General features: G+C 44.2%; 1 protein-coding gene across 9 annotated transcripts in view; it reads left to right on the top strand.

Moving 5' to 3' along the window:
* meis2a (Meis homeobox 2a) overlaps window positions 1–25951 on the top strand; it is a 124044-nt gene that overhangs the window by 38853 nt on the left and 59240 nt on the right. For all 9 annotated transcript variants that reach the window (XM_055640709.1, XM_055640707.1, XM_055640708.1 and 6 more), the window contains one exon: window positions 11616–11761. In XM_055640709.1, the coding sequence (XP_055496684.1) occupies window positions 11616–11761 (146 nt within the window). The remainder of the gene's footprint in view (window positions 1–11615; window positions 11762–25951) is intronic.

The raw sequence follows: 25951 nt of genomic DNA, 5'->3' as shown, positions 1-25951 counted from the left end.
ACTGAAACTGAAGATGCTACAAGGGCACCAGGTATTTACCTTGACAAGTTGAGAGCTTGGGGGGCAAGGGGAGGTGGAATGATGGGTGAAGGACCTCATCAAGGCATGGGCAACTCTTGCATGCTTGCGTTCCAAGTCCAATGCTGGTTGAGTCCCATAAGGTCTGATGTCCAAGTTTGAACAGGGGTGGCGGGAGGGGGCGGGGTGGTTTGGTGAGGAGGTGGTAGGGCATGAGGAGGGAGGGGGTTGTTAACAGAGTGAAAGGGTGCAGAATACAGCTGTGCAAAATAAAATGTAGTTTTAAATGAAACGTTCTTCGTGTTGGTCCCGGCTTAGTGAAGCAGCTGCACGCTGACTTTATATCTGACAACACAAAGGACAGTGAAACAGCAAAGCAAGTAGGCAAAGCAAAGAGACAAAAGCAGTGATCAGCTAACACAGCTCCACACAGCCTGACTAATTTATGAGTAAAAAACTGTGCAGTTCACTCGATCAGTGCTCTAAGGAGGCGGCTAGAATGGGAGGAAGTTTTCATTGACTCTTCCACGCAACTGGGGAAACCACTGGAGATACTTTGCAGTTTGAACTTTATCAGGGTCTACGCTTAATCAATACACTATTGGAAAAAGAATTAATTACTAAAGCAGAATAAAACAGCTGCATTTTAAACCAAGGAGCCATCAATTCTGTAATCTTTCAGTTACAGCTTAGATGCAGCGAGGATCATTTTGGCTTCACGTAATGAGGAACTGAGGGAGTCTCCTCGTGAATGATTTGGGAATTTGCATTAGTCGGTTTCAATCTGTTTACCATCACTGCATGTGGTTTTAACCTTTCTTCATTCTCCAGTTTTATCTGATAAATTATCAAATCCGTGCCATTTCCACACAATTTCACCATCCACCGCAGGGGAGGGATTGAGTACTACAATCATCGGTGCCATGAGAAAGAGTCTTAACCTCCTTCCATCCCTTTTTTTCAGTGGATTTAGGACTGATTGGTTTCAAGCCGGACAAACCTCTATTGTACAATTCCAGGGTCAGGGACCTGCCTGTTAAAGAAACAGTAATTTGAACACAGTCTGTAAACGTTTCATCTGTAATTTCCATAATGGTGAATTTCAAGGAGGGTTGTGGGGGTTATGGGAGATGAATTAGGTTTTTAGTGAACTCATTAGGAAGCCAAACAGAGTTTAGACAGCAAGGCAGTGAACATAGCTGTAATCAGTTCTGCTCGCTTTGTTCCCTGCCTTCAGGACATGTATGGAAACTTCTTGGCAGGGACTGATGAGTATATGCTGAGAGAGGCTGGAATCTGATGGTTGACTTGTTGATTTGTAAACCCTTAATTCATTAGTACTCCAATTTAATCCCTTATTTCTTCGAGGAAATTACACGATTAATAAGCCTTCATATCTATTTACACCAACACCTTGTAACTCTACTCTGGAGTCAAGTCAGACATTTGGATGCGATAGTTTGCACACAGTAGCGAGAGAGCCATTATTAATTAAACTGTACTGAATAATTCTCACAACTGATTGTCATTTAAACAATTGAATCTGCAAATAGACAATATAAAGCTGGGAGTAACTCAGCAAGTCAGGCAGCATCTCTGCAGAAAAGGAATAGGTGATGTTTTGGGTCGAGGCCAAGCTGATTCAGAGCTAGTATCACAGATAGAACCGAATTTGAGCTAACAGGTTTTTTTAAGCTGACAGCTTTATGGAATGCCCACCTTTTTTTTTTAGTGGTTTGCAAGAACCGAAAGCACTTTCCAGAAAATTGATGCGTTTTGCTGTATTAATTTTCACGCTCATTTCAATTAATTTAATATGACCCAGATTTTCTTCCTCGGGCTTAGTTTCACTAATTAGGACTGACTGCAACACCTAGAATCACCACTTCTTTTTTTAAAAAAAAGAAAGCTGGCTAAATGCAGATCTGAGGAAGCTGCAAACTAAAGCAGGGTATCAAGTGACTAAACCAATATTAGACGGAAATGCTTCATGCCACAGCTATCTGCAAGGAGACAACCTGCTTTTAAGAGATGTGAGGACGATTTGGAATATTGCTGTTCCAGCTGAATGCACTGGAAACAATGGTATCTTTGAGACGAGGCACCTAGATAACCTCTGGGGCCAATTAGTATAATTTCTGTTGAATCGGCAGAATTGTTCATTCCCCTCTCTTGGTGAAATGGGGTGGGGCAGTTAAACTGCAAAATCCCTCTTTTGGACTGAGGTCTTTATTAGGTGTGTGAAGAGAATTTTAGACATCGAAATCTATTATCCTGGGGAAATCCCCTTCTTTGTCGATTTGAGCTGACACAATGTGCATGCAGCCGACAGACTTCACCAGGTGAAGAACCACATTGCATTATAAACAAATCTGTGGGCACAGCGGCACGGCTAGGGAGCTGCTGCCTCTCAGCTCAAGGGACCCAGGTTCAATCCTGACCTCTGACAACGACTGAGTTGCACATTCTCCCTGTGACTACCACAACTGTTTCCTCCCATATCCCAGTGACTTGGAGTTGCGGCACTGACCCGGGTTCGATCCTCACCACAGATGCTCTCTGAGCAGAGTTTGTACCTTCTTCCCCGTGACCACGTGGGTTTTCTCCGGGTGCTCCGGTTTCCTCCCACATTCCAAAGACGTACAAGTTTGAGGGGGTAATAGGCTTCGGTAAATTGTCCCTAGTGAGTAGGATAGTGCTAGTGTATGGAGATCGCTGGTCGGCACAGATTCAGTGGGCCGAAGGGCCTTTTACACACTATATCTCTAAATTAAAGATGCAGGCTGTCAGGATAATCTGTTACTGTAAATCGTCCCATTACGCCATTGGTTAATAGGATGGAGGGGGAGTTGATGGGAAAGTGGGGAGAATAAAATGGCATTAGTGCAAATAGGTTGGTGTGGACTTGGTGGGTCAATGGCTTATTTTGCCTTATATAGGATAAGGTAAACAGAGATGTGTGGGACAAATAGATTTTACATGGGGAGCGGTGGGGGCCTGGAACACACTGCCAGGGGTGGTGGTGGAGACTGATATGATAGTGGCATTTAAGAGGCTTTTGGATAGGCACATGGAAGTGCAGGGAATAGAGGGATATGGATCATGTACAGGCAGATAAGATCAGTTCAACTTGGCATCATATTCAACACAAACATTGTGGTTCCTGTGCTGCACTGTTCTGTTCTATATGACTCTCTAAAACGGAAAGAATGCCAAGACGTTTATACCTGTGGCAATGCAAAAATATTATTTATTATCCCCATGTCCAAAGATTTAGTAGTTAATGTTCCCATTTCTTAATAACATATTTCACAAATTGCAAGAACCCAAACTCTTGATGAGCTTCACGTGCATCACTAGAGGCTGTTCCACCCCCACAGCTGATAGCAACATGGTTATGTGAGCACACATACATGTTGAACACCTGGCGGCTACTCAGATGGGGAGAGCAAGCAGACAGGGGCAATATTGCCATTTTCAGTCATCAAGGGTCATTCAATTTACTGTGCAGAGCTGAGTTATCCCCACCTCGTGTCTCCTAATCTACATCAGTCTTGTTCATCGGGTGAATAATTTTGTTAGCAACACTGAATCATGTCACAATGTTATAAAATGGCTTCAGGAGCATTCAATCCCGATTAAGAAGTGTGGCGGTGATCACTTACTGAGAACTAGGTGTCACGTTTATGATGATTGCACTGTGAGTGCAATATTAAAACCGAAGGTACCGAATTTAACTCTGGATACCAAGTGGGAGTGGAGTGAGTAGGTGTAGTGGGCTTAAAGCGGTGGCTGGCCAGACGTTGCCACACTCCCACGGTGCTGCTCCAAAACGCCCTCCGCAGCACCACCTCCCGATGCTTTTCCCAGTGTGATTCCTACATTGAATGCTGGGCAGCTGTGGACTCAATTAATATGCCCACTATCTACCTCATCGGAGACCCTCTGACTATCTTTAATCAGACTTTACTGGACTTTATCTTGCACTAAACGCTATTCCCTTTATCATGTACCATGTGGGCGGCTCGATTGTAATCATGTATTGTCACACCGCTGATTGGTTAGCAAGCAACAAAAGCTTTTCTCTGTACCTCGGTCCATGTGACAATAAACTAAACTAAACTAATGAGCATGTTGAGAGCTGATGGTGACATATGCATCACAATATAATCTTAACTGAACTGGCTAAAACTGACAGCAGAGAGGATGGAATGGATGTGAGATACATCATTCATCTTTTCCAGGTTTTATTTTTGGGCCTCGAAGAAGTCTATCCAATAAACTCAAATGAACCCCATTACCACCCTGTCCAATACAAATGCCTCTCCCTCCAAGCATTAGCATCTCTCTACAACCCCACCTAGCCCTTTCACCCCTCCCTTGCTCTTCCCAACACTAACATTGACAAAGACTTCAAAACATGTTTTCTGGACAGACTTGTGCTAACTTTGCTCATTTGGTGGCCCAGGTATTCCTCAGAGTGAGAAGAGTTGCAGCAGAAATTAAGGGAGGCCTACACATTATAAAGACCAAGAGCACAGATGAACATTAGGGTGGCACAGTGGCGCAGCGGTAGAATTGTTGCCTTACAGCGCCAGAGACCCAGGTTCAATCCTGACTATGGGTACTGTCAGTACAGAGTTTGTACGTTCTCCCTGTGACCACGTGAGTTTTCTCTGGGTGCTCCGGTTTCCTCCCACATCCCAAAGATGCACAGGTTTGTACGTTAATTGGCTTCTGTAAATTGTCCCTTGAGTGCAGGATAGAACTAGTGTATGGGTGATTGTGGTCGACAAGGAAGGACTCTGTAGGCCGAAGGGCCTGTTTTGGCAAGGGGAGCTGTTTGGATTTAAGAGGATGATTCCGGATGCAGTGGCTGAATATGCCAAACTGTTTGTAGGATGAGAAATGAGAAGCTAGTGCAACTTGGGTGGGGGACGGATAGAGAGAGAAGGAATGCCGGGGCTACCTGAAGTGAGAGAAATCAATATTCATACCACTGGGCTGTAAGCTGCCCAAGCGAAATAAGAGATGCTGTTCCTCCAATTTGCATTTAGCCTCACTCTGACAATGGAGGAAACCGAGGACAGAAAGGTCTGTGTAGAAATGGGAAGGAGAATTAAAGTGTCCAGCAACCGGGAGATCAGGCGGGTACACGGTGGCTGAGCGAAGGTGTTCCGCAAAATGATCGCCCAGTCTGCGTTTGGTTTCGCCGATGTATAAGAGTCGACAGCTTGAACAACGGATTCAGTAGATGAGGTTGGAGGAGGTGCAAGTGAACCTCTGCCTAACCTAAAAGGACTGTTGTGGTCCCTGGAGAGAGTTGAAGGAGGAGGTATAGCGACAGGTGTTGCATCTTCTGCGGTTGCAGGGGAAGGTGCCTGGGGAGGGGATGGTTTGGGTGGGAAGGGATGAGTTAACCAGGGAGTTGCGGAGGGAAGGGTCTCTGCGGAAGGCGGAAAGGGGTGGAGATGGGAAAATGTGGCCAGTGGTGGGATCCCGTTGGAGGTGGCGGAAATTCCGGTTGCATGCGACGGCTGATGGGGTGGAATGTAAGGACAAGGTGGACTGTGTCCCTATTGCGAGTAGGGGGAGGGGGAGCAAGGGTGGAGCTGCAGGGTACCGAGGAGACACGAGTGAGGGCCTCATCTATGATGGGCGAGGGGACCCCCCCCCCGCGTTCCCTAAAGAATGAGGACATCTCGTATGTTCTAGTATGGAGCACCTCATCTTGGGCGCAGATGCGGCGTAGATGGAGGAATTGGGAGTATGGGATAGAGTCTTTGCAGGAAGCAGGGTGGGAAGAAGTGTGGTCGAGATGATTGTGGGAATCAGTGGGTTTGTAATAGACATCAGTCAACAGTCTATTTGTCTATTTGCTGTGATGGAGACTGTGAGATCAAGAAAGGGGAGGGAAGTGTCGGAGATGTAAGTGTCCAAGTAAATTTGAGTGCAGGATGAAAATTTGTGGTGAAGTTGATGACGTCCACAAGTTGTGCATGGGTGCGGGAGGTAGCACCGGTGCAGTCATCAATATAATGGAGATAGTGTTCGGGGATAGGGCCAGTGTACGCCTGGAACAGAGATTGTTCAACGTACCCTACAAAGAGGCAGGCATAGCTGGGGCCCATGTGGATGCCCACAGCTTTGCCTTGAACTTGGAGGAAGTGAGAGGAGTCAAAGGAGAAGCTATTAAGGGTGAGGAGAAGCTATTAAGGGTGAGGACCAGCTCCGCTAGGTGGAGTAGAGTGTTAGTAGAGGGAAATTGGATGGTTCTGCGGTCGAGAAAGAAACGGAGGGCTTTAAGGCCTTCCTGGTGGGGGATGGAGGTGTAGAGTGATTGATCGTCAACAGTAAAGATGAGTGAGTGGGGGCTAGGAAAGAGGCAAGGGGGGCTGTTTGGATTTAGGAGGATGATTCCAGATGTGGTGGCTGAATATGTCATCATGGCATGATTGTGGTTGGATATAATCTGAATCCAGAATCTGAAGACAGATGTTTTTGGACAGGATGTTAAACCAGCTGACATTATGAAGGCAGGTCAACTGAAGCTTGGCAGAATGGTGCTGTAAGGCAGCAACTGTAACCAGGGCAGCATGTTGGCACAGTGGTAGAGTTGCTGCCTTACAGCGCCAGAGACCTGGGTTCGATCCTGACCATAGGTATTGTCTGTACGGAGTTTGAACGTTCTCCCTGTGACCCCCTGGGTTTTCTCTGGGTGCTCCGGTTTCCTCCCACATTCCAAAGATGTTCAGGTTTGTAAGTTAATTGGCTTCTGTAAATTGTAAAAAATTGTCCGTAGATTGTAAGATAGTGCATGGGGTGATCGCTGGTCAGCACATACTCATTGGGCCGAATGGCCTTTTTCCATGCTAAATCTTTAAAGTCTAAATGGTTAGCATTGTCCCATCTGCAAATGTTACCAAGGGATGAGATGGAGACTAGGCTAAGGCTGGAAGCAATGGCTTTGATCTTCCCGATGTTCTCTTGAAGTATGTTGTGACCAGCATGACAATGTCATTTGTGCATATTATTTGCAAGTAAAGTGAAGTGTAAGAATTTGACTCGCGTATCTTTTTCTAAAATTCCTAGATGATCGCTGTAGATCAGTTTACATCACCTTTCCCAAATAATTTACAAAAAATGAATATTCCCTGCTAAAAATACTGGTCTCTTTTTTTTCTCTTACTGATTATAATGGGATCTGAAGCCTATTCTGTGCCTGACAGCCAATTAGTGAATACATTTGAGTTAATAAGCCTGCTCTATAGGAACTAGTAGCGACATTTTACAAGTGAAATGAAAAAAAAACACACTCAAAGTACACACATTCACAATTCAAACATACAAGTACTGGGCAACCATTACCTACAGAAAAACCATTTAGCACCAAGCAGGTACAACTCACTCCCAGCTTTCTGCTTCCAGGTCACATTATTGATCTGTTGCCTGACTTGGTTTCTTTGCTGGACAAATGGGAACGTTTTATACGGTGTATTCAAGGGCAGCTTAATATAGCAGACATTTCTCTGTGTCTTTCAGGCCACAGCTCATGCTAGTAATAAATGTACCCTATGAAGAGAGGCAGAAAGGAATTTGCATAAATGAATGGGTGAGGTATATTGCATTGCTTCATTGGAAGGTGAAGCTTAAAGACAGATCTAATACCTTAATCTACTTTTGTAGCCCTTGCATGCTTATATTATGATCTATCTCTGCCTAATTTGATTTTAAGTAGCAGCATGCACATTTTGTTTATCATTTAGCAAGTCTTTAGGCTCAGTGTTACCAGAGGCTTAATCCTGCCTCAGCACGGAGCAGCAATGGCTACAGCCTCTTTGCCTGATGTGTTGTGAATGAAGCCGCTTTCTGTCAGTAACATGTGGTCTCTTCACTGGAGAGCCCTGCGCAAATCCTGTGTAAATAGAGGGAGACTAACAAAAGATGAGCCCCTGCAGCTCTGAGCATTTGGAGTCATTTGGGGGTTGAATGTGCTAAATGCTGTTTATACCGCCTGAAAAGTTGAGGAGAATGGAGCATAAAATCCCTTCTCTCCTCTCTCTCCCTCTATCTCCCCCCCTCCCCTTCCCTCTCTCAACCCCATCCCTCTCTCTCCCACCCTTCCTCTCTCTCTCTTCCCCTTCTCTCTCTCTTTCTTTCTCTCCCCTTCTCTCTCTCCCCTTCTCTCTCCCCTTCTCTCTCCTCTTCTCTCTCTCCTTCTCTCTCTCCTTCTCTCTCTCTCTCTCTCCCCCCTCTCTCTCCTTCTCTCTCCCCTTCTCTCTCCCCTTCTCTCTCCTTCTCTCTCCCCTTCTCTCTCCCCTTCTCTCTCCCCCTTCTCTCTCCCCTTCTCTCTCCCCTTCTCTCTCTCCCCTTCTCTCTCTCCCTTCTCTCTCCCCTTCTCTCTCCCCTCTTCTCTCTCTCTCCCACCTTCTCTCCCCTCCTTCTCTCCCCATTCTCTCTTCCCCTCCTTCTCTCCCCTCCCACCCCTCCCTCCCTTCTCCCTCCCCCCTTCTCTCTCCCCCCTTCTCTCTCCCTCCTTCTCTCTCCCTCCTTCTCTCTCCCTCCTTCTCTCTCCCCCCTTCTCTCTCCCCCCTTCTCTCTCCCCCCTTCCTTCTCCCACCCTCTCTCTCCCCCCCCTCTCTCTCCCCCCTTCTCTCCCTACTCTTCTCTCCCCCTCCTTCTCTCCCTCTCTCTCTCCCCCCTCTCTCTCTCTCTCTCTCTCTCCCTCTCTCTCCCCTCCCCCCACCTTTACATCTCCTTTCCCTTACTTGAGGGGTGGGGGAGTGTTGGTGGGAGGTTGTTCTGGGCCAGAGAAGCTTGGGGAAAGCCCATGAGGAGTGATTTTTAGTGCTCCTTCGAGGATAAAGAAGGTGGCATGGGTCACTGTCTTCTCTTTAACATGGGAAAACCCACACAGTTCGTAAACGTTGTATTCAACAAAAGAAAGTGCAGCTGTTACGCTGAACTCCAGAGCAGCATGTCGTGCCCTGCTTAATATCTGGTCACTTCAAAATAAACCTTACACAAAAATTCAATTGTAACGTGCAGAAGCGTGCAACACAGCATGGTGGAAAGAGAGTCTAATAATGAAGGGTTCAGGTACTGGCCATTTCAGGCATATTAAGAGGAAAGTTTTACATTTTATGCAGGAAAATAAAATTAACCCTAGTATTACAGATAAAGCAAGCCAAGAAAATAAAATTACTCACAAGAAACACAAATAAATCAAACAACCAAATAAATCAGCACACTATCTCTTAACCTATGTTTACCACTGTATTAAAGCTTGAAATTTGATGCATGACCGATTATGCTAAATTAATACGGTTATGTGGGGTTCACTTGAGATGGTTCATAATAAACTAATATTCTATTAAATCTGAAAATATTTTTATCCTCATTTTCCTTTCTTCTCCATCTCATTTTCTAATGTGTGCACATACATACTTCTGATACCAGGTTTTTTTTCTGGGCGTAGATTTTTTTTCCTCTCCCCAGGCACAGCTTTCCAAAACTGCCCTAGGCTACAGCACAGCACCTCAGATCCCCGAGGCCCAGTGGCTGACTCCTAATAGCCACTCTCCATCTGTGTCACACGGACAGATGATAAGACATTTCCACTTTCTGTTTTGGAGTAGACATACGCACAGGTTAAAATGCCATAGTTGCCAAGAAGCAGTCAGAAGCCATTAGCATTTGGGAAAATTTGCCCTGCAGCATTCCTTCCTGGCATCGTGGAAGAGGGTGTAAATCACCAGCATTCTGCGCTCGGCAATTGTAATGAGGCTCTACGAATGTTTCTGGTCCAGCATCATTTTTATGATTATTTCCACCTTTTTGGCTCGCCGTCATGATTCACGTTCGTGGAGAGGTAACAAAAGTTAGTGGTAGATGAAGGGTTTGTGCGCTGACATTTGTGCAGATGGAGGGAGCCGCGCTGCCTTGGGGCTGGGTGACTGTAATGAAGTGACTTGTCAGTCTGTAAATACTGGGGGTCGCCTCTCCAACGTGATGGAGGGTATCACATTGCAGTGAAAATGGAAATGTCAATAAAATTAATCTGCCAACTCTTTGCTGTGGCTTTTTTTTTGTCCGCCCCCCCCCCCCTCCGCCCCCCCCCCCCCCCCCCCCCCCCCCCCCCCCCCCCCCCCCCCAGCTGTTGTGGCCACAGTGGTAAAACAAAACTGTTAACTAGCACAAAAGTTGACATAGAAAAGGATCGGTGTTTAATGCGAGTGCTGAGTGCCACCAACCCTGGTAATCACATAACCAAAGGACAGTTGTAGCATTAGCTGCTGCATTTGTAGCATTCCTTAGGAAGCTATGTGGTTCTGGCTACTCAGAGTCCTAAGTTTATTGTTTTAGGCTTTCCTGAACAAGGTTTTTACTTAGCAAGGGATTTATGGCATTTACTCCTAATGAATGTCTATTCTTAAATTACAAAACCCACAGTCTCAGCGCTATTTCCAGATGTCCTTCCAGGACTTTAGCTTCTTAAACATCAGCAGGGAGCACAAACTCTATGCTTCTCTATTTTCTTCTTTCGTGTGGCTTTAGGCAAATGATGTGCAAGAGAAAACATAGCGTTGAATATTTAAAAAAATCCAACGCTGTTTCAGTATCCTTCATTTATTTTGCATTTGATTATACTTTGGGTCTCTTCTTTCTTCTTTCTTTTTAATGTTATTGGTTCAAATATTAATGGGGAAATATGATATATATAGGTGCTCTGATTGATGCCTCTCAAAAACAGGAGGACAAGCACGTATGAATTTTAAGAAAGTACGAGACCAGGAATGCCTTGGTGCAGAGTTTTTTTAGATACATAATTTAGATGCCCTCTAGGCAGGCTTTCAAGGCATTTTTGCCTGAGGGTAAAGAAAAATAACTATGACTGTTAAAAGTAAATGATTTTTGCAAATGCACAATTAATGCAAGGAAAGGCTGAACAGTGGTGAGAGTAGATAGAGGTAACTCCTGATTTAAAGAATGCACCCTGCCTTGATACATGTATCTAATGTACCTTATTCTCTTAAATACGAGAGTGGAAAGCAGTGATGCAAGGAGACGGAGGGTGTCATTCCATGCAAATGCTGTGGGGGGAGGGTGCGATGATGAACTCTGATCTGTTCTGTGTAGTGAACCATGATACAGTTACTTACACCTTATGCAAAAATCCCTACAATGCGCGGATCTTATTTCTTGGCTTTCAAGTCCTTATCTAGTTTCACTTGGAAAACCTGCACCCAACCCGTCCCACATATTTAAGGCGCAAAGTCAGATCAAAATGAAATTGTTATGGAAGCTTTTAAACTCTACATAAATATACTTGACAGAGGGCTACTTCTCTCCATCAGAGGCACTGCAATAATTGAATTAATGATACATGTGTGTTCATGTGAAGTTTATCAAAACAGGATTGGGAGACATGGGGCCTTGCATTCAATATTATTTGCATAACACCCCCATATTTTAATGAGAAATGTTATCAGCTTGCCTTATCCTAAACCAGCTCGAGTCAGATTTGATTACTTTACATGTTTTCTGTAGGATGCTCACAATGTGTGATGGTTTCCCCTTTTGTTCTGTGATTTCAGGTGATGGGTTAGACAACAGTGTGGCTTCGCCAGGCACAGGTGACGATGACGACCCAGACAAAGATAAAAAGCGGCAGAAAAAGCGAGGCATCTTCCCCAAAGTAGCTACAAATATTATGAGAGCGTGGCTCTTCCAGCACCTCACGGTATGTGCAGTGCAAAAAAAAAATCATACATTTCCTTGACGCTGATTTAAATAGAGTTTAAAGTTCAAGAGAAAACGTTTCTGTAATCTGCGAACATTGAGTTCCATTTTCTTTGGATGTTCAACTCATTAAAGTACTGCTCTGCGCGAGATTATATGGGCATTGCGAAACATACTCTCTCAGATGACAAACTTCACAAGAACATAAGACAGTGAAGCATTTTTTCAATATCATTCAACATTACTTCTGGTCTTGAATGTTAAAGAAATATTTTTTGAAAACCGCTTCTGGGAGAGCATGTTTTTCGAACAAGAGGGTCAGGGGTGTCATTTTCCGTCAAGTTTCCAATCTATTGTTTTTTATTATTGGCTTAGATGTATACTTCAGTTGTGAATATTGCTAATTTCTATTTCATTTTGGCTAACCCGTTACATACAATCTTCCTGGGCATTTCTTGCACCGAGGTTAACAAATACTGCACATTTTGTGATGAGACAATCTTGGATGTTGAATACAGCGTTGAGTCAATAGGAAAGTGAAGATATTACGCAACTGGGTCAGATAGATGCCTTTACAGAGTGAAAACAGGCCCTTCGGCCCACCAGATTCGCGCTGACCAGCAATCACTCCGTACACTAACTCTATCCTACACACTAGGGACAATTTACAGAAACCAGTAAACCTGCAAATCTGCACATCTTTGGCATGTGGGAGGAAACCGGAGCACTGGGAGAAAACACACGCAGTCACAGGGAGAACATACAAACTCTCCAGACAGCACCCATAGCCAGGATCGAACCCAGATCTCTGGTGCTGTAAAGCAGCAACTCTACCGCTGCACCACTGTGCTGCCCCAATATTAATATCACAATTTGATATTTCAAGGAAGGGATCATGGTGGTGATTTCCAGTCTTCATAAGACAGTCCTGACATCCCAGGAATCAGTCTGATGAACCGTCTCTGCACTCCCTCTATGGCAATAAAGCAGCAACTCTACCGCTGCACCACTGTGCTGCCCCAATATTAATATCACAATTTGATATTTCAAGGAAGGGATCATGGTGGTGATTACTTCTGAGTGAAATTGTACCAATGGCCAATCTGAACCGGACAAGAATGATATTTGCAGACCTGACCATAGGCAGGTATGAAGGGAGCACACACTGACATCCATAATCCTGTCGACCCATTTTTGCCCAGCGTGGCATAAATTGAAGCGTTAAAGCTTAACTCCCCAACAATTGTGGGACAGTCTCACTCAGACTAGAAGCGCCTTGGGTTCATTTGTTGCCTTTCTTACTATTTTAAGGGAGATCCTGCTCATAGTAGCAGTTTCAGAAATGAACTATAAACTGCTCAAGCCCCTTTGAAGCTCTGCTCGGTGTGCTTACACTGACGGGGATTAGTTACGTTATTTACAGAGACCAAGTAACCTACAAACCCATGCATCTGTGGGACGTGGGACGATCCCGGAGCACTTGGGCAAAACCCACACGATCACAGGGAGAACATACAAACTCTGTACATACAGCACCCGTAGTCAGGGACAAACCTGGTTCTGGCGATCTGAGGCAGCAACTGCAACCGGGACAGCTCTATGTCTACTGGCCACACCACTGTGCCAAACCATCAACATTTAGCTCACAAGACACTCATGCAGTAGGTGAGTTGGTGGCAACACTGCATGGCTGGAGGCAGTGTAGTAGCCATGGCTGCCGCCCACTCTGTGTGATTGTGGGACATCAGAGTGGGAAGCAACAATGGGCCCATCAGTGAAAAGCATACTCCCACACAGAGATTTCACAGGCCACCACTTCCCACGGGAAGTTTCACATGATCAATTGGTTTTCCAAGGCTTTTGCCATGGAGATGAGTGACGATCAGTGGGATGATTACAGCCATGCAGTGGGATCATCACTCCACATGGAAGTTGGGGTCTACCAGCTGTGCTTCTGTGCCGCCCATTGGTGGAAGGAACAGACAAGTGGCGCTTTAGGCTGGGATCCTTCTTCAGACTGATTGGAGTGGGGGGGGAGTTGAAAAAATAGCTGGGTACAGGTCAAAGCCTGGATGCAATAGATGCATACATGTGAGGGAGGGGGAGTTGATTGGCAGATGGTTGGAGTAAGAGACAAAGGGTGTCGGATAAGAGGAGAGGAGAGTGCAATTGTCACACAAATATCAAGGAGGTAGTGAAATGCTCTAAAAGTGTGATGTACTTCCCTGATGTGCAACAATGTTTTGGGAGCTGATCTGAATTGAGAAACAGATGTCCTGTTTAACCCATGTCTGTGGCCATTAACCAATTTTACTGTGATTTTTCTGAGAGCACAATTTAGTGGTTGTATCAAACACAACAAGATTTCACCACAGCTAAAATAGGTGCAGCTCATGCTCTAGGGCTCCAGTCATAGACAAAGAGTCATACAGCGTGGAAACAGGCCCTTAGGCCCAACTTGCCAACTCCGACCATCATGCCCCATCTATTCTAGTCTCACCTGCCTGTGTTTGGCCCGTATCCCTCTAAAACTATTCTATCCATTTATCTATCAAAATGCTTGTTAAATGTTGCGATAGTACCTGCCTCAACTCCCGCCTCCAGCAGCTCGTTCCATACACCCACCACCCTTTATGTAACATGAGAAAGAAAAGCCTGATTTTCAGCAGAGGGTCGTTTTATGTGAAATTCAACTCATGTTAAGTTAATATATTGGTGAACGGAAAAAAAGGTACCACTTATCCTGGACTTGCCTGTCCCTAGCATCATTGACCATGCAGTGTCTCAAGCAAGGCCTTACATATTAGTGGGCAAGATGGAGGTAAAGGATGTGCTCTGGTGTAATACACATCAGCAACCCCCACCCCATCCCAATCCATTGAGACCAGCAAGTACATGGGAGCATTCAGCCCCTTAATGCTCACTCTTTGCCTTCTGTATTTTCCTTTAATTATTTTTTTTTTATCATCAATGCCTTCAAAAACTATTGGTTCCCATACACCCATAAGGAGACTCACCTATTAATTTTCTTACATTTTCTCATTGCCGGCTCACAAAGAGTTAACAACAAGAAGGATTTTCTGCTAAAATAACTGTAAACACTTTATACACACGCACACACACACACACATATAGATATAAATGTTATATAAATGCATGTATATATAAATGTATACGTTATATGTGTATTACGTACGTGTATTATATGTGTGTGGATTATAACACACATATATCAATGCATATATGTTATAAATGTGTGTGTGTGGGTTTACACACACACACAGAGACTCACATACACATATATATAAATATAAATATATGGATATATATATATATATATTTATTTATATATATATCCATATATATAAAGATTATATATACACAAATAAAGATTATTCCTATCTGAAACACAAAGTTGCAACTCATTTGTTTAGTCACATTGGCTTTAATGTGAACCAAGATGTAGTTGTTGAGTCATTGCATCTACTGAAAGATCAGAGATGCCTTGTACTGTATATGGGTCCAGAGCTACAGCTGTGAAGCAGCTGCTTCCTTTATAACAGCATGTGCGCTGAAGTGTACAGCTCTTGTCATCACCTGAATACCTTTAATCAAAATGTATTATTTCATTCCTGCAGCAAGCAAACTATGGCAACAGTATTTTCCACCTGCAAATTCAAACGCTTGGTTGGTAAACAGCCTTCTTTTTTTTGCAAAGTCATGAATGTGATATCAAATCTCATTGAGCTGTTATGGATATTAAATTGGGGAATGTAACATTAACTGGATGGGTTTGCTGAAGCATATGTCAATGTAGATTCTTAGAAGTAAGCTGCTAAAAATTTAAGACCCAGTCTTTGATTTGATTGTTTCTCCCTAAATGACATTTAACGTGGGTGTCTTTGGATTTGAACAATTGCGCTGAATAATTCATGGTACATGTACAAATATTTGTGTGGTTGTCAGGGATTGATAAAATGCTAAATCTTAATAGCCGGCTGGGTTAATATACCACGTGGATGTAGATGCGAGGAACACTGATCAGGTTCCAGGTTTAACCTCCAGCTGCAGTGGCTTTGTATTTTATCTGCAGCAGCCTGGTATTCAGACAGTGCAGATTACTTCAGCATCCTGAGGCCTTCATGGGGAGGGAAGAAATTGCCAGAGATTTCTCTCCTGATTTCCTGATCTCGTAATCCCCACTGCATGGTGCACTGTGAGGCTAGAACAAGTTTAAATTTCTCTCACTTTCCCTCCCCAACCCATCCAGTCGTGAACTCACCTTATGCTTACAGTCATACAGCATGTAAACTGGCCCTTGGACTCGCTGAGTCCACGGTGACCATCGAACCCACATTTGCACTTGTCCTACACTAATCCCACTTTATTCTCCGTATATTCCCAGAAATTCCCAACAGATTCTACCACTCTCCTATAAATTAGGTGCACTTAGCAAGTCCCAAATAATCTGCCAGTCCAGATGTTTTAGGATGTGGGAGGAAGCTGGAGAACCCAGGAGAAACGTGGGTGAAGAAGAACCTGCACATATCACAGAGACAGCACCTGAAGTCAGGATTGAACCCGGATCGCTGGAGCTGTGAGACAGCAGGTCTGACAGCTGTGTCAGATGTGTTGTCCGTTACCAGGAACAGTCTGTTCCTGACAGACTCAAAAGGTCAGTCTGAAGAAGGGTCCTGACCCGAGACGTCACCTATCCTTTTTCTCCAGAGATGCTGCCTGACCCGCTGAGTTACTCCAGCACTTTGTGTCTGTCGGTAGACAAAAATGCTGGAGAAACTCAGCAGGTGAAGCAGCATCTATGGAGCAAAGGAAATAGGCAACGTTTCAGGTCAAGACCCTTCTTTAGACTGATGTGAGGGTGCGGGGGAGGGGGCGGGAAGAAGAAAGGAAGAGGTGGAGCTAGTGGACTGAGGGAGAGCTGAGAAGGAGAGGAGAAAGTAGGGACTACCTGAAATTAGAGAGGTCAATGTTCATACCGCTGGGGTGCAAACTGCCCAAGCGAAATATGAGGTGCTGCTCCTCCAATTTGGCCATTTGCTCACTCTGGCCATGGAGGAGGCCCAGGACAGAAAGGTCGGATTCGGAATGGGAGGGGGAGTTGAAGTGCTGAGCCACCGGGAGATCAGGTTGGTTATTGCGAACCGAGCGGAGGTGTTCAGCGAAGAGATCGCCAAGCCTACGCTTGGTCTCACCAATGTAGAGCAGCTGACATCTAGAGCAGTGGATGCAATAGATGAGGTTGGAGGCGGTGCAGGTGAACCTCTGCCACACCTGGAAAGACTGCTTGGGTCCTTGAATGGAGTCAAGGGGGGAGGTAAAGCGACAAGTGTAGCATTTCCTGCGGTTGCAAGGGAAAGGGACAAATTGACCAGGGAGTTATGGAGGGAGCGGTCTCTGCGGAAAGCAGACAAGGGAGGAGATGGGAAGATGTGGCAAGTGGTGGGATCACTTTAGAGGTGGTGAAAATGTTGGAGGATTATTTGTTGTATGTGACGGCTGGTAGGGTGGAAGGTGAGGACAAAGGGGGACTCTGCCCTTGTTACGAGTGGGGGGATGGGGAGTGAGAACAGAGTCACGGGGTATAGAAGAGACCCTGGAGAGAGCCTCATTTATAGTAGAAGAGGGGAACCCCTGTTCTCTGAAGAATGAGGATATCTCCGATGCCCTGGTGTGGAACACCTCATCCTGGGTGCAGATGCAGCGTAGACGGAGGAATTGTGAGTAGGGGATGGAGTCCTTACAGGAAGCAGGGTGGGAAGAAGTGTAGTCCAGATAGTCATGGGAGTCAGTGGGTTTATAGTGGATGTCGGTCAGGAGTCGGACAGTAGACTACTTTGTGTCTGTCCTTGTGTTGTCATCAAACTCTATCAAGGAAACATGGCTTCAGGACAAGGTAAAAGAGAAAGAGGTCAAAAAGATTTTGATACATTAGTCAGTTTTCGGTACTACCTTTTGCAATTAGCATTTGAAGTAAAGCCTTACATGTGGTTAATGCTTTCACCTGATACCTTTAGTCCATGGCAATATTTTACAATTACACAGTTAACATATGGCATGAAACTGCTAATGAAATGGTTTCGGTATCTGAATCATATAGAAATGGTTACTTAAACAGAAACTTACAGTTGTTTAAATGCAACTGCAACTTTATATCTTGGACTCTCTCAATGCGATTCTTCCTTTTAAACCCCCATTACAATCTCTCGGTACTTTTTATGAGAGATTTTACAAAGGGCTCAAAGATTTATGATGAGAAGTTACAGGAGCAGAATGTAAAATAATGGTTCAAATAACATGGCGTAGACATAGATTTTCACTGATATTCCATGTATTGTTCTTTTTTTGGTAAATGCTAGTTGATTATTGCTATTATTTTTGGCTTATAATTGTAAGTACTTGCTGATTTAGTAGCGGGAGAAAGGATCTGCTGGCAGACTGGGGTAAATATGATAAATCAGAGTAAGAGGAGACAATCCCCTTTTAGTTTTAGAAATACAGCACGGAAACAGGCCCTCGGCCCACCGAGTCCTCGCTGACCAGCAACATTAGTTCTATCCTACACACTAGGGACAATTTTACAGAAGCCAATTAACTTGTCTTTGGAATGTGGGGAGAAACTGGAGCACCCGGAGAAAGCCCAAAGGGAGAACGTACAAACTCCGTACAGATGAGCATTAGTAGTCAGGATCGAACCCAGGTCTCTGGCACTTGTGAGGCAACAACTCTACTATTGCGACACTGTACAGCCCACAATTTGCATTGGAGTCAAAGGAAATTAATGTTGGGCGAGGTCTAAAACAGTCATTCTTATTCCTGCCATCTGTAGCACACTCTCACGAAAAAGGAAGATCTACTTGAAAAATGAAACCCAGTGGGACATGCTTAACTTCTATTTATTTTGTTGTAACAAAACATAATGTCAAGGCCTCATGGAGTTATGCTCCTTTATATCAATCCGGCAGGATAGAACTGGTATGTGGGTGATTGCTGGTCAACATGGACTTGGTGGACCAATGACCTTTTCCAAACTAAACTAAACCAGAAACTGACAAAGGCAAGCCTGAATTAGGAGACCAAAAACAACCTAAGACTCATACATCAGCGAGACCAAACGTAGACTGGATGATCATTTCACTGAACACCTTCGCTTAGTCCGCCTGGGCCTACCTGATCTGGTTGCCAAAAACCCCCCTTCCCACATTGATCTTTCTGTCCTGGGCCTCCTCCATTGTTAGAGAGACCAAACTCAAATTGGAAGAACAGCGCCTCATATTTTGTTTGGACAGCTTACAATCCAACGGAATGACTATTGATTTCTCTAATTTCAAGTAACTCTTTCATCCCCTCTCTCTCCATCCTTACCCACCCTGGTTTCATTGTTGCCCTGGTGAGTTTCATTGTCTGTAACTCATTTTCACCTAGCCCACAGTTAACAATGTCCTGTTTCCTTTATCGTCGTTACTTTTTTGCATATCTTTCATTCATTTCTTCCATATCTCTCAATATCACCGTCTATATCCATTGTTTCACTTTCCCCTGACTCTCAGTCTGAAGAAGGGTCTCGACCTGAAACGACACCTATTCCTTTTCTCCAGAGATGCTGTCTGACCTGCTGAGTTACTCCAGCTTTTTGTGTCCATCTTTGGTTTAAACCAGCATCTGCAGTTCCTTCCAACACACATGCCTTGGTGATATTGATTGTTGCTAAATATTGGCCAGGGGCTCAACATAATTTTTCTATTCTTCAAAGTGACCCTGAAATGTCTTAACCCCACTTAAGAGGACAGACAGCACCAGGATTTAAATTCTGATCGTCAATACAGCTGCTTCAACAGTGCTGTGTTTCCTCAGATCATGGTTGATGCCAGGAGAGAGTGGATGTGGATGTGGAGAGGATGTTTCCAGAGGAAGGTTAAGATGATGTACCGTTAGAAAGGAGATGAGGAGGAACTTATTTGGTAGAAGGTGGTGAATCTGTAGAATTCATTGCCACAGACGCTGTGGAGGCCTAGTCAATGGATATTTTTAAGGCATAGATTGACAGATTCTTAAATGTTTCAATGGTGCTCTATTTGTCACATATCCAACTGCACAGTGAAATTGTTTTTGCATAGTAAGGGTATCAGGGGTTATGGGGCGAAGGGAGGAGAATGGAGTTGAGAGGGAAAGATAGATCAACCCAGGTTGAATGGCGGCGTAGACTTGATGGGCCAAATGGCTTAATTCCGGTCCTAGAACTTATGAACCTATGAGATCATCAGAAGTTTGTACGCTCAAGAACTTGAAACTGTTGACTCTCTCCAATACTGTCCCGCCAATGTTGATGGGTGGACGTTTTCTCAGGTTTCCCTTTCTGAAGTCAGCAGTCAGCTCCTTGGTCTTGCTAATGTTCTAGCACCACTCAACCAGGTTATTGATCTCCCTCCTCTACTTTGGCTCGTCGTTACTCAACATTCTTCCAACGCTGGTGGTATCATCGGCAAATTGAAAGACTGCTTTGGAGCTGCATCTGGCTCCACAGTCATGGGTAGAGAGAGAGAGAGAGAGAGAGAGTAGAATAGGGGACTGAGCACAGCCCTGAGTTGGCCCTGTGCAGATGTTCCGCAACGAGGAGATATTGTTCTCAATTCATAACAATTGAGGTCAACTGATGAGGTCAAGGATTCAGTTGCATGGGGAGGAATATTCTCTCTTCTCCAACACTCCAGCTCCAGACCGCCCAATAACTCTGCCCTCACAATCGCCAATCTGTGTACCACGCCATGATGGAGGCCATCTACCCTCCAGTTCCAGAATCGGCATTCCTTTCACTCTTTTTGTTATTCTCTCTCCCTCTCCAGTTCTTCACAGCACAATGTGATTTCTGGCCATTTCCAAAAAAGTCTCTCTCTTCCCATCTCTTACCCCCCATGAATTCCAGCAATCTCTCTCCTGATTGCTTTGTTTCACAACCCAGAACATTATTTTTCCTTCTCAGCCTGAGTGCTTCTTTCTTCACCCCCTGGCTCATAATACCCTCTGATTCCCATTCACCCCAGACTTTATCTTGCACCCAACCTCCCTCCAGGTTGCTAAGGGTGCCCGGCATCTCCCTGGCTGGCTTTCTGTGACTGTCCGTCCTACAGCTGGTTACCTCTTTACTCTGTCGATCGGTCAACTTGGAGTATGAAGAAATTAACCAGAATAAAGAGCTGTTGTTAAATTCATCAGCACCTCTGCAGAACTGGTATTTTCACCCTCCCCTGCACCTACCCCAGAAATATTGGGATTGTTATCCCTTTAGAACTCACTCTCAAACTTTTACCCAGCATCTAATTTCACGGTGACTTTAGTAGGCTCTAGTTTTACAGCACGGTTAAGCCAGGCCCTGTGTGTGTTCACACACAGACGTGCATCACCGTTGAATTTTATTTCTTTGTAAGCGTTAATTTCCCCACTAATTGCCTTGCATACAAATCTTTAATCGCCCATATTCTCCACTAATTGCCCTGAATGTTTGGAAGGTTGGTAACTTCTTGTTGTGTGGAAACAAGGAGCTACAGATGCTGGTTAATACGCAATAGGACACATAGTGCTGGAGTAAGTCAGCGGATCAGGCAGCATCTCTGAGGAACACAGATAGATGAGGCAAATATGATGATAATGGGAGATGCAAAGTATTCTCCATTCACTTTGTCTCTTCCACAGCCAATCCACAACAGACCATTGTGGCTCGACCTTTCCTTGGTTATTGGTGCCGGCTCTTGATTTGTTTTGAACCTTTTCATACCTCTAGTTTCATTTTCCCCTGACTCTCAGTCTCAACCGAAATGACACCTATTTATTTCCAGAGATGCTGCCTGACCCCACTGAGATACTCCAGCAGTTTGTGTCTATCTGCTGGAGTAACTCAGCAGGTCAGGCAGCATCTCTGGAGAACTTGGACGGGTGACATTTCGGTTGAGACCCTTCTTGAGAAGGGGAAAGTGAAACTAGGGGTATGAAAAGGTTCAAAACAAATCAGAGCCGGCACCAATAACCAAGGAAAGGCGGAGCCACAATGATCCATTGTTGGCTGTGGAAGAGGTGATCACGAAAAGGGTATATGAATGTGAACAGTGGAACCAGCAGGGTGGTTAAATTGGGGGTGGGGCAGAGAGAGAGAGGGAATGCAAGGGCTACCTGAAATTAGAGGAATCATATTCATACAGCTGGGTTGTAAATTGCCCAAGTGAAATACTGTATGAGGTGCTGTTCCAGCATGTTGTGTAACTTTTTGTTACCTTTTATTATGGTGTGACACTGCTGCATAGAAATTGTCCAGGAATGGCCAACGTGTGAACTCTTCCTCTCATCATGTGAGGTAGACGCACTCTTGTAGCATCCGGCATTTGAGTAGATTGGATTAATGACAGTATTCTCCATTCACTTTGCCACTTCAGTGGGTAGTCATAACATCACATGAGGGGCAGGTATATATTAAAATGCTTCCCTCTGAGCTGCCTCTAATCAGCAGTACTAAACCAGGCTAATAGGGTAATGGAGCAACTTGTTGGCCTCCAGATATTTTCCTTGTGAAGTGTTGACTGTGTAAGTGTTCAGAACTTGTACGAATGTTTGTTCTTATTGGAGAACTTTAGAAAGGAGAGAACAAGCAACTCACAGAAATCTGTTTACCAACCTTTCAGCTGTAAGGTTCTGGGTTTAATCCTTTCTCAATGCACATACTAAGGCGGAATCGCAACTCCAAGAGAGCAAAATGCTTTCCTGTTTCGATGATGGATGCAAAATAAAGCAGACCATTTAAAAATCTTATTGGAACTCAAAACTATTTTGCAACTTAAAACAAAAATGAGAGAGAGAGAGATAGCTAAATAAATGGTGAATATTGGATCCCTGTTTCTTATCTGTCACTTTGATGTGAAGACATTATTAGTAAATGAAGGTATATTGATTGTGGCTCAGGGGTCAGGATTAACCAGAATGGTCACTGCTCTGTGGAAGCAGTGGGTATTCTGCCTTGCAGCTATGGCCTTTCTCGAGGTCAGGTGCCCTGTGCCCATTTGCACAGAGGAATTAGACAGAACATGCGTCTGTAGGCTGATTACTTAACCAAAGACAAAATAATGAGTCCTAAGCAAATACTGACTAATTGAAAGGGCTGTAAATCCATTACATATTGGTCAGGGATAATCAGGAGTATTTAATCACTTTTATCTATTCAGGAGCACTGAAGCTGCAAAGCAAAGCCCTGAACCTTGCCATGTGCTTATTATTCTCATCATTATCAAAATTACTTCACAGCTGTTCTTTGCTACATCACCTCAGCTGGAGATTTAGTAACCTGTAAAATGTTTTTAATTTGGAATGGAGCGAGCATTGCAGAGGAAGTTGCCAGGAGGTTTTCCCTCCTTGTCCTAAAGAGCATGGCTGCCTGTTTGTGTAAAAAGCCTTGGCAGGAGCGCCGAACAGAGCACTCCTTCCACACGCAAGTCAGAAACTTTTACTTTGCTTGGCTCCTGCTCAGCCTTGACATTTCCCAGTTTATTGACGAATGATTTTGTTTCCGTGCAACTGGAGTAATGTGAGAATTTCCCCATCTGGCCCGCGCAAATGCAAACAAGTGCACAACTCAAGTCGCTGCAGAATTCAGAGCAAAACTCACATCATTGTCCCTCTCTTATTTTCAATGCATTATTTCAACATTCACCTCTTTGTAGAGGCCAAACTACCCCTGCACTACAGTAATCCTTTCCTTAAGCAGTATTTTCACATCAAAAAGACTAATTGAATTATCTCATTAATTTAATTTGTTAAGCAAATGTATTTCACCAATGTAGAATGCACTCTTACAGGGAAGGTGCTCAGGCTTTCCACTCTGAATGGGTCGCTGCTGCATTCTAACATTCATGCATTCATTAGTTTTGTCGGAAGAAAGGAACATTGGTTGTTATTTTTCAAACACCCAAGCAGCATGAGCAACTTTTCCAACAGCCACAGGGGTCTTTTTACATATGTTCTCAACTCTGAGCCATTGTCACCTCCTCTGGACAACTCTAAGGGACAAAAACAACAAAGGCCAGCCACAACAATTCCAGGCAGTTAGTTTAATGCAGCATAGAGGGGGGAAAAAGTAGTTTGTATTCATTTTTTACAGACTTTTGTTTTCTGCTGCTGCCGAGCGTTTTTCAAGTCTTGCATCTTATAATGGGTGAAGGGGAGTGAACACTAATGAAATATAGAGGCGATTATTTCACGTGCAAATGTGTTGTTTATTTGAATTCTAAACACTGAACTGCAAGTAACTTAAGTTTTGCGCCATTTTGTGAATAGAGTAGCAATCCTTGACACATGCCACTCGGAGGGCACTTGGAAATGCAGGTATTCTACATTTACATCCCCTCCCCACACCGCCATGCAAATTAAATCACAATGGAACATAATTGAACCTGGCACATTCCTTTATCGATTTTGCTCAGCAACCTTGCCATTGAGTATAATCAGCAAACTCTTATTGCTTTGACTCGGTTTAAACTACATTCGAAAGCAAGCAGGAGAGATATCTTGCCAAGGGTGATTTTTATTGGCTGCAAGAGAGAGAGGTCCTTAAATTAGATACATTGAGAAGCCCTCAAACCACTCAATTAGCCCTTAGTTCCCTTTGCCTTTGCACTCAAGTACTCTCCTACATGATTTGCAAAGAACATATTTGATCACAGAATGGAAGCAGGAAGTGCTCAGACACAAAGACCCTTCCCTTGTAAACACTCTCATCAAATTTCAGAGGTGTCCTTATCTTTGTTGCAACAGCGCATTGAGATGCCTTTTATTTCAAGCGCTTGGGCTTCCCCTTGGAAAGTGGGGGGTTTTGTTGGAACAAAATTGTTTCCTTTTCAGAAGGTTAAAAGAAAAATCCCTCCCAAATGAAATGCCTCAACGAGTTCCTTGAAATTAGTCCTTTGTGTAAAGCTGGAAGTTGAAATTCAAATAGTTTCTTATTCAAACCCAGCCTGAATCAAATTGAAGGAGTGGAGAGGTAAGTTGGAAGATCACCAAAATGTAATGCGCAAAGAGAGGGGAAAAAAAACAATTGATAGTTTGTGAACATAAGTTATAGCCAATTTTCGTCATAGGCACAGTTCTATTTCTGTTGCCATGGCAGTACTCTGGTGATGAAAATTATCATTAAGTTTGATACAACACACATGGCCTTTGAGCTGTTAGGCTGACAGTGAACCATTTTACAGCATGACTATAGGCAGCCTTAACCAAGGGGAGGATGTTTGCCTGACACAAAGACTAGGCCGCCCAATACAGCGGGGACACAGAGCTATAGCACACCCTTGATGACGGGCTGCTCTTTTGCAGCAGTGGTGGAGCAGGCAGGGCCTCTTTTGTGTCCTGCCATGTTGCATTAGAGTGGACAGCAGCTCAACTGGCGAGGCTCCTGCTGCATCTTCTGCAGCTGGAACACATCAGCTTATTGTTTACTTCGATAATTGCCAAAGTTGAGGTTGTTTTGTACAGTTATCAGGCTTTGCCGGGTGGGAGAAACAAGTAAATAAAAGCAGCGTTGCTGACGAGATGGTGCAATCTGCCAAGATTGTGAAAAGCAGCTGTACCTCGACTTATTATGAATGTCTGCTTTCTTTTAAACATATGCAAATTTAAGTTTGGAATCAGTAGTCTCAATTTAACCCATTGATGTCCATTGGGTAGATTATTTTCTGTTGGGCAGTGGGTGAGGGGTGGTAGTCCCCGAGATTCAAAATGGATTGAGGCTGCTAGCCTCATTTGTCATGTACTTGTGTGGTGAAGGGGCTCGATGTCAGCACTTTGGTCACCCATAGCAACCTAGGGACAGTTCACTTGTCAAAGACCATGTCTATAGAAAAGTAAATGTTCCAGGGCTCATCCGTCACAGAGCTATCAGATAATTATGGCCAAGGCCACCAAAGCCTTTGCTTTTTATCAATCAAGGTTCTGCAGCCTTTTCAGTAACAATGGAAAGGACAGAAGTCAAACACTGTCTGCCATCTGTTGTCTTTGTCCTGTTCTCTCACATGAAGTCATGAAGCTAGGAGATGGGAGCCATTAACCCTTCCTAGATTGCAGTAATTAACCTTTCTTAACCACAAAAAAAAAGAGAAATTAAACAGAACTCTGCAACGAGTTTAGAAATCTACTCGTT

The sequence above is a fragment of the Leucoraja erinacea genome, chromosome 9 (genome assembly GCF_028641065.1).
Source record: "Leucoraja erinacea ecotype New England chromosome 9, Leri_hhj_1, whole genome shotgun sequence".
Classification (NCBI taxonomy): domain Eukaryota; kingdom Metazoa; phylum Chordata; class Chondrichthyes; order Rajiformes; family Rajidae; genus Leucoraja; species Leucoraja erinaceus.
The sequence above is the reverse complement of the archived record's forward strand: the minus strand, read 5'-3'. Positions and strand labels throughout refer to the sequence as shown.